This window comes from Raphanus sativus, chromosome 5 (genome assembly GCF_000801105.2).
Source record: "Raphanus sativus cultivar WK10039 chromosome 5, ASM80110v3, whole genome shotgun sequence".
NCBI classification, from domain to species: domain Eukaryota; kingdom Viridiplantae; phylum Streptophyta; class Magnoliopsida; order Brassicales; family Brassicaceae; genus Raphanus; species Raphanus sativus.
Window position 1 is genome coordinate 16,034,261 of NC_079515.1, and position 9,874 is coordinate 16,044,134.

Genomic DNA, 9,874 nt, shown 5'->3' on the forward strand with positions numbered 1-9,874 from the left:
CCTTGGGTGATACGCATAGCAGGTAAGGTTTGTTTAGCGTTCGTTTATATAATTTTTCTTATATAATGCAATAGCGCGAGTTTCGGGCCTTTATTTTCTGTGCCTCCCATCTTTCTCCTGGGAGTTCGCCGGTTTTAATATAGTTGTATATCGGAATTCTCCAGTCGGGCCTATCTTTGAGTTGTTTCTGGAATATTTTATGCGGTTCATCATTTATATCGTGATCGGCCTCTTATGAGGGATTAGTTTGGGTTGCTTTTGCTGGTGGGCGATTCGTCGTCCCTGGCAGGGGTGTTAATATGTGTTTGGTTGAACTCATCGTGGGTTCCCCTGCTCTGCGACATCTCGGGTTCCTCATTATGGTGGTCTTGAGTCGTCCTCCGAGACCTACTGCAGGTGACGATTGCTCCGATTAAGGGAGGGGGTTCTTCGTGGTTGCTGATTTCTCTACGCGGGATGTCTATGCTTGGTTTGTCGATCCCTTCTACCGGTATCACTCGTCTTATAGTCGGGGTCGATGTTGAAGCTAATATGGCAAGGGAGTCCGTAATGTATTTTCCCCTCTCGGGATCCTTGTGACTTTGAATTCATCGAATTGTTGGGCGATCCCGCACAAAACCGCGAGGTACGCCTCCTCCATTCTTTCGTTTTTGGCTTTGTATTCACCGTGGAACTGGCTTGTAACTAGCTGTGAATCGCTAAAGGTGCTTATTTTGCGGGCGCCAATGCTTTGTGCGAGGTGCAGTCCAACAATCAGGGACTCGTACTCGGCTTCGTTGTTCGATGCGTTAAAATCCAAACGGAATGACTCTCGATCATTCTCCTGTCGGGGATTCGAGTTGTATCCCAATACAGATCCTTGTTTTGACGAGGCCCCGTCGACCTGGAGTTTCCATTTATGGGCTTTGTCATTCGTGTCGGTTTCCTTGGGAGCGAGTTCGATAACGAAATCGGCCAGTACTTGTGCTTTTGAGCTCGTTCGTGGTTTGTATTCGATACCGTATTTGCTGAGCTCGATTGCCCATTTTGCTAATCTTCCAGATTGGTTAGGACTGTGGAGGTCTGTTTGTAGGGGCTGAGATGCCATGACCACAATCGAGTGAGATTGAAAGTATGGTCTTAGCTTTCGGGCGGCGGTTACCACTGCTAGTGCTAGTTTTTCCATTACTGGGTATCTTGTTTCGGTGCCAACTAGCGACCTACTGACATAGTAAATCAGCTTTTGTTCGTTATTATCTTCGTGGACCAATACCCCGCTGACCGCGTGTTCTGAGGTCGTGACATATAAGAACATGACTTCGCCACTGATGGTTTTCGAAAGGATGGGAAGTTCGCTTATGTAAGCTTTGAGTTCGCTGAGTGCGGAGTTGCACTACTCGTCCATTCGAATTTCTTGTTCCCTTTCAAGATCTTGTAGAACGGAGGGCATCGTATTTTCAATCTCGAGATAAAACGATTTAGCGCTGCGGTTTTCCTGTGAGTCTTTGGACTTCTTTGATTGATCTTGCTGGAGAAGTGTCGATGGAGAAGTGTTTTGGGTTGGCTCCGATTCCTCTTTTGGTCACGAGATATCCGAGAAATTCCCTTGAAGCTACCCCAAAGGTGCATTTTGTTGGGTTCAACTTCATTCCGAACTTGTTTAGGATGTTGAAACACTCCTGGAGCTGGATAAAATGGGCATTGGCTACTGAGGATTTGAATAGCATGTCTTCTATGTAGACCTCCATCGTTTTACAGAGTAGCTTAGAAAACATTTTGTTCACCAGTCTTTGATAGGTGGCTCCAGCGTTTTTTAACCCGGATGGGATTACTCTATAACAATATGTGCTGCTTTCGGTTATGAAGCTCGGTTTCTCTTGGACGTTGGCTGCGCTTCCAGTATCGACGAGTATCCTTGAGAAGGTTACTCCAGCGAGTTCTGATGCGATGACTAGAGCGTCGTCGTGAGGTGTGTCGAGCTTAGCGCCTTCATGTCGAGAGAAGGTTACCGTGCATCTATTTGGTGTCCCTTTCTTCGATTGGCGGTCGTCCTCCCATCTCGGGGGCAGAGCGACGTTTATAGTATCTTTAAGGGTCGCAGATCGTTTCGATTTCGATCTATTAAAATCTTTTTTGGGTTGATTGAGATCCATAATCATGCTTAGAAATCCTAAATCGGATCCTTATCAAGGATGTTTTTCGTTTATCTTCTCCACAGTCGGCGCTAAAATGTAGATCTTAAAATATACACTAAGTGTTTGATAGTGTTTGAGAAGTAAACTGGGGAATGAAAATGATGTGAGCAACGATATCCTTAGAACACAACGATGTAATCAGAAATCGGTTGACAAAAATTAACTTTATTGAATAAAGAGATCAATTACAATTAGTGAAATGAGATCCGAAACTACAACAGAAATAGATGAAAGAATCGATCTAAAGCGGCGTAAAACGAAGTTGATGTGTATTGTGCGCTATCTCTAGAGTTTTTTCATATCTTCTATTCGATCTCTCCTTTTCTTTTATAGATGTCTCGCTCCACGGTTTTCGCATCCTCTCTCGCGATCTCCAGATCCTTGAAGAACTCGTCTCGAGCTCGCGTGCTTGCTGTGAATCTTTCTCTTTACGGTCCGCAGCTTTAGTCTCGGCCTATTAAGAGAACTGACCGAAACTGGGTCCAACAGAGATGGTCGACGATCTTGTCCATGAGTTGGTACTCTATGTCTGATATGTCTTATCAGTATTATTAGCTAATGATGTAGCTGAACTAGAGTAAACGGTGGAGCCTTTCTATATTTAGCCTCATGCTGTTTCCAATGATTTTACGTCGCGACATATCGTTTCTATGTGTTATCTTTCTCCCTTATGTTACGCGGACTTCTATCAATGTAATTACCATGTAAATTGATCCTAACTCATCCATTTTCTTCCAATGGTCAAACTTATCAATAATAACTTCAAGTTTGTATTGTAGCAAAAAAAAAAACTTCAAGTTTGTACGTATTGTAAGTAAATTCATATAATATTTTTAGATATCATCATTTTATCTTAAAATAAAATTATGCACTAAGAACAATTTCACTAAATAACTAGTTAATATTATATAAATTAATAATTCTTCAAAGTTCCAAAAGTTATAGTCTAATTTGAAACATAAATATTTGGAGAAAGAGAGCGTGCTCAGTTCCTCAATGCACCCAGAGAGAGAGAGAGAGAGAGAGAGAGAGAGAGAGAGAGAGAGATGAATGGGTAGGAAAAGTTGTCCTCTCATAACTCCAAGTGATGAGTCTTGGTCGGATTTTTGGAATGCTCCTACGTCAATCTCTGATCTCTTTTGCCAGTGGACGGTGGTCTCTTATCCTGTTGCCGTTGCTGGCTTTCTTTTGCTTCTCTACAACCATGTAATCCTGAACCATTGCCCGGTTAAAAAAGTTATATATATATATATATATATATATATATTTATACTTAAGAAACTGCGTAAATTTAATTTATTCGTTTTGGAAAAAGGTCTAAATTTTAATCAAAGTAAAGAAGAATTCATTACCATTTTTCTTGGGTGGGAAAAAAACTCTCAAGTGAGGATCAATTTTTAATCCAAGGCTTTCATACAATGGATCATATAATTTGTTTTGGAGCCTGAAATACAAAGTGAAACGTATTGATAAGGTATAGTCGTAAGTTTGCCGTTTCTTACGAACGAATGATGAAATAATTATCTCAGATTATCAGTTCAAAAGAAAATAATTATCTCAGATTAAGATTTAGTAAAAGTAAAAATTTAAATCTAACATATACTATTATTTATAAAGGGATTTTGCTGATTTGTAATTTTCTCCATGATTTTTTTATATGTTACTAATAAACAGTTTTTGAAAACATGATAATTACAATATTTCAGATATACAAATATTTGATAGTATCTTTTTTTATTATAAAAAATTCCATTTGATTTTAGGTGAGTCAATAATTTTAATAATTAACTTTAATTATATTTATATAGTAGATAATAAACAGTTTTTTTTAAATATGAAAATTATTATCTACACAACTATTTGATACTGTCTTCTTATTAATATTATAAAAAAAAATCTTCTCTTATATGTCATTAGAGTATTATATCCATATTTTAGTATAAACTCATATATAGCATATACAATTTATTATTGTTTAGTTTTCTTAAAATATGTATATCTAACAGTTGTAAAATTTTGCTAATATGTGTTAGCATAAAAGTTCACGTTTATGTTCTACCAAATCAATACTTGATCACATGTCGTATGAGAAACATACAAAAAACAAGTTTGCATGAAAAAAAGATAAATATTCTAAAACATAAAAAATCTCCTAAATATTTTGAAAAATGGTGAAATTATTTATATATTTTAAATCATAATTTTGAAAAATAAGATAATTCTTATAAATATTTTTTGTTGTTATTTAGAAATAATATTTTTATTATAAAATTAAAAATTAAGATAAAATTATTTCATAAATAAATATTAATTAAACAAGAACATTTCCATAAAATATGTTTAACATATGTGAGTATTTTAAAATTTCGACTTAGTAATAAGCATATATATTTTGATGGAAAGTTGCCATACGTTAAATAAATTTTTAATTTAAAATTTTGAGAACATTAAATTAATAAAATATAATCTAATAAATATTCGTAAAATGTTTATGCCCGCATGTGCGAGCAAAACATCTAGTTACTATATAACTAACTAGTTATCACATGCGGGATATTAATTAGTTAGTTCATAATTAAACTACTTATTTATGAGTATGAGGCATGCTAGCTAGCTTGATAGTAATTAAATGTTTTATCTGGATGGAATAAATAAGGGATGAATGTCTACATGAGTCTGTGTTCTTTGACAAAAAACCATTGCAGATAAATATGAAGCAATCAATTATGAAAATAGATGGATGGAACATGTAGAACAATATATAAAAATGTAGGCGGGGCAGTATATACCTTTTTTCACCGTGGTCGACTGCTGGTAAATCATCACTTCTTTTTGGCGAGACGGTCCTCTGCATTATTTAATTGAATCATATTTATTTATTTTTCAACTGATCTCGCCTATTTTATAGAAGAAACTGTATGCGTATTTTGAGAAATAATAATACCCTTCGTTGAGCAGCAGATGATGATTCCACATGATTAAACCCACTTCGATCATTTCTTTGTCGACGCCCAAAAACGTTACGCTCAAATAATCGACTTTGGCCATTTGTGTGTTGACGCTCAAACGGACTTGGGCTATTTTCTTGTTGACGCCACAAAACATTGAACTGTAATGTATATGTTGTCAATAAGTTTTTAATAATTCAGTTTTTATAAATTTATGTGAAAATCCCAAAATTGTTTCATTCATCTCATTGAAAATATGGTACCTCTATGGGAGCAAATGCTTTCGTGCTTGGAAATAGATGTGCATAATCTTTGAGGGTAGGGTATTCAAGACCCGGCGAAGGCTTATTCTTTAGCTCTTGCACGTTTTTTTCAGTCCTATTGAAATGAGGACAAAAATAATATAAACTATAACAGCTGAAAAATATTGTGGAGCACAAAAACTTAATTTAACCCCCTTTGTATTAGCTAGATCAAGCGATCTCCTTTGTTGGACTTGATGATACCTTGTAGAGCTCGACGGTATTTGAGGTAGTTGGACTTGATGATACCTTGTAGAGCTCGACGGTATTTGAGGTAGAGGAGGGGTCACAGATATCTGATTATGTAGAGGGCATGTCCTACATGAACCCCAAATCGATTGACATTATTTCATTCTTTCAATAGAAAATTAGGAAAAATAATCTTAACATTTGCACCAAAAAAAATAAAAAATAATCATAACATTTGCACCAAAAAAATAGGAAAAAAGGTTGCATATATGTTTATTGAAATAGTATTAAAATTAAACTTGAATTAGGTAAGCTTAATTATAGGTTCATGAGTTATATGTTATTGGATCACACCAAAAAAACTAAACCAACTTCTAACATTTCTATACAAATTAACATTCTAGAAGTTTAATATCTCTTTAAAGTTGATGATACCTTGTGGAGCTCGTTGGTATTTCAGATAGAGGAGGGATCACAGAAGTCTGATTCTGTAGAGGGCATGTCCTACATGGAACCCAAATTGATTAATTTTCTTCTTTTTTTTGCATCCTTTCAATAGAAAATTAGAAACATACAAACTTGCATAAATTTTTTTTATTAAAAATAGTATTGAGATTAAACTTGTCTTGGTCCAGCTTAACTATAGGTTCATGAGTTATCTTTTATGATCACACCAAATAACTAAGCCCAATCTATAACATTTCTGTACAAATTAACACTATAAAGATTGTTATCTCTTTAAAGTTGCATAAGATCAATACTTAGATATCAGTTCTAAATATTCTAGAAAAATTGAAATTTAAATATATATAACATATATTTATGCTAAAAATTACAATAGTATTTACCAAAAATGTGGTATATATATACAGTCTTAGGTAATATTATAATTAACCAGCATTATTTTTAAAAACAAATTACCATAAGGTTTGTAAAATATTTGTAGCTTTGGAACTTATAAACAGCACCATCTCCTATTTTATTATAACCCTAGAAAATCCAAGTAATTAAATCAAAGCTATACAAAAGGGTGTTTACTATTCTAATTTTTTTTTCAAACGTCTCCTGTTATTTCAAGTATCGATTTACTCTTTGGTTTCTTTCATTTTTTTTATATTTTCTTAAAATAGGGCTAGACACTATCAAAAAATTTCTTACAAATAATGTCTTACCTAGCCACCTCTGTAACCATCCTTGGGACTAGAGCTTCGTTTTCCCTATTAGCTTGAACTAATGGATGCGGTTGCTGGTTGTATATGCTGGAATATGAATCAACTAGGCCGTTCTGGTACCTTGAATTTGATGGGTAACTATGTGATCTGTATTTCATGATCATTATATGTATTAAGAATCTACAGAACAATCATTCTAGTATACAAAAAAATTGCATTAATCAGAACATACAAAGATAATGAAAACTGCTCTTGGAGATGATTTGGTAATTCGAAAGATTGAGTCATTAAAGGATGTGCATATTCACTGTTTTCTTCCTCGATTTGTTGACCAATTCCTATCTGGTTCATGAATACATATTCATCAAAACTAGTTCAAAATAATGGATGATTAAGAACATTAAATAAGAAGATGTATTACCATGGTAGAATCATTTAGTCCCTGAAAAGGATTCATCGTATTTTGGTTGAACAAAGATTGCTGATCCAATTCTACGTTTGCGTTTTCTTGTAAAAACCCATGTGGATTGCATCCAAAATTGTGATCTTGCTGCTTAGAGAAGTTGCATAAGAATTATCGTTCATTAGTTATGTCAAACGTTAGACCTTATCAATGATAGTTTACTCTTGCTGGCACATAGTAAAGATTCATATAAGTAAGAAGTTTTAATTACCATTGCAGAATCATTTGGTTCCTGAAAATGATTCATCGTGTTCTTGTTGATCAAATATTGCTGATGACCATTTGTGTTTCCTCGTAATGTCCCATGTGGATTGTATAAGAATTGCTGATCTTTCTGCTTAGAGAAATTTCATAAGAATTATCATTTAATAGTTATGTCGAAAAATAGACCATTATCAATGATAGTTTACTCTTGTTGGCACAAAGTAAATATTATATCTAGCTATAGCTATATTTAGCCAAAGCTAATTAAGAATACTATTGACCAACAAAAAAAGCAAAAAGGGGAAAGGAAATAAGGAAAATAAGGAAAAGAAAAAGAAAAAGAAATTAGAGAAGGAAAGAAAAGACAGAGAAAAGAAAACTAAACTAAACCGAAATGTTCACATTACCATTGCAAATACATCTGGCTCTTGAAAAGCATCCAACATTTTTTGATCAAACAAAAATGGTAGATCTGATTGGATGTTTGGCAAGTTTTCTTGCATATACCCATGTGAACTGCACAATAACGGTTGGTCCTGCTTAGATACAGTAAAAACGATTTAGTTATCAGAACGTATTTTAATATTTGTTTAGTTTTATGGCATATAATAAAATTTAATTTTTAAAAGAAATGTAAGTAGCATACAACTTCAAGAGGATGTTGCACTAGTGTTAATGTCTCCGGAAGTGAGATTAGATCTGGGGATTTTTCACTCATTAAGAGGTTAGCCTCATTTATAGCAGAATTGTTGATTAAACCAACAATCTCTTCCCCCACATTATCAGTTTCTTCCACTACAGGATCTTGCAATATGTCCTTTATATTTCACAAAGCCAAGATATTAGTTTTATTATCATATATATGTCACCATAGAATTTTCATAGAAATTAAAAAGAGAGAATAAATAATTAATAAGTATACCATGATCGAAGTAAATGGTTCTGGTGATGGTGATAATCGCAAAGGACTAAATTGTAACGACTGATCGTTGAAGATATTGTCTTCGTACAAATCCATATTGCCTGCTTTTCCTAATTAAGTAAAAGATGATAAGTGAGATAATTAAAAATGAATAAAAATTGATGGGTTGATTAACATTGTAAATAAAAAAATTCTTCATAAATGTTAAGAATGTCGAATAATCTATTGTACACAAATCATGCTACTTACACATTAGTCAGAGACACTTTTGAAATGAATCATGAAAATTAACTCGTAGGCATCTAATTAAACAACAAAAATATTGATATGTATTCTGAACATCGTTAATCTAAAAGGCAAACAAAAAAATATTGATAAACGGATTACTTGGATTATTATATAAAGAGATGATTTATATCCACAATGTTCTAGGCTGAAATCCGTAAAATTATATGGGTTTGAACTGGAATAGCGGTAATATCAAAACATGATGTAAATAATCTACTTCAAAGAGGCTTAACCATTGTCCATAACATAAACCCAAACACATGATTGTAAGAACATAAAACTGGAATAAGTGAATCCATCATCAAGATGAAAAAATTCATGAAAAAATCTAACTTGAATATACAAATAACAAAAAACCAAACAAAAGTTATTTAAACAATGAAAACTAAAAAAGTCAGATAACTCATTCAAGAAACACTATAAGAAAAATATAAATCAAGATCAGTGAAGAGAAAAAAAAATCTGAATAAATTGAGGCAGTGAAGAAAGAAACTCAAATATGAATATATATATATATATATATATATATATATATATATATACATATAAATAACGTAATATGACATACACTCTTTATCTAGATTAAAGCCCCCTAAAAGTAGGTTTCCTGTAAGAATTGAATATGCAAAGAAAATGAAATACAGGAGAGAGGCGTACTGTTACCGGGGAAAGTGTGAAAGAATTGGAAAAGGGGAAACTGAGAAGAATACCATATATATACACACTATGAGGTCTTTTTCTTCTCTTTGCAATGACACGTGGTCAAAACTTTATATTCCTTAAATATTTATTTATTGTTATTCTGAAGAAATCAAAATACTTTCGCTGGTCCAGAATTTCACTAATATACTTACCAACACTAGCAATATACTTGATATTCAAGCATACCAACTTATTTTCTGATTTTTCCTCTGAATATACTAGCTACTACGGGTAGTTAGATTTATAAGACAAAATTCACTATGATCTTTTGTACATTAGATCAAATAATGCTGGCAACGTATATCAGTCCTTCTAAATAACAACACTAGATTATTAATGATAAATTTCTGTATCACGATTAATAAATAGAATGTTAAAATTATATTTTATATTTGAAATATAAAATATATTAGATTATTTTAATTGATTATTCGTTAAATTAGATATTTTTATGTCATTCAAATTCAGTATACTACATTTTCATTAAAAGCATTAGTTATGCTTGTGCAA

General features: G+C 33.1%; 1 protein-coding gene across 1 annotated transcript; it reads right to left on the reverse strand.

The window, feature by feature from the left end:
* Positions 1 to 3,296: 3,296 nt before the first annotated feature.
* LOC108858342 (uncharacterized) lies at positions 3,297 to 8,470 on the reverse strand. Its single transcript, XM_056985711.1, has 14 exons — positions 8,375 to 8,470; positions 8,099 to 8,269; positions 7,860 to 7,988; positions 7,460 to 7,582; positions 7,207 to 7,335; positions 7,018 to 7,127; positions 6,786 to 6,932; positions 6,049 to 6,117; positions 5,629 to 5,742; positions 5,386 to 5,500; positions 5,119 to 5,283; positions 4,964 to 5,022; positions 3,527 to 3,618; positions 3,297 to 3,370 (listed from the first exon to the last, which is right to left on the reverse strand). Exons 1-14 carry the CDS (start codon positions 8,468 to 8,470, stop codon positions 3,297 to 3,299), a joined length of 1,593 nt encoding a protein of 530 aa, XP_056841691.1.
* Positions 8,471 to 9,874: the final 1,404 nt, after the last annotated feature.

What these genes read in the sequence shown, in the direction of transcription:
- LOC108858342 (XM_056985711.1), bottom strand. Translation starts at nt 8,470, where the DNA reads ATGGATTTGTACGAAGACAATATCTTCAACGATCAGTCGTTACAATTT. An exon ending in AACCATTTACTTCGATCATG is followed by an intron (nt 8,270 to 8,374) that starts GTATACTTATTA and finishes TGAAATATAAAG; the next exon opens with GACATATTGCAAGATCCTGT. An exon ending in ATACCGTCGAGCTCTACAAG is followed by an intron (nt 5,501 to 5,628) that starts GTATCATCAAGT and finishes TCATTTCAATAG; the next exon opens with GACTGAAAAAAACGTGCAAG.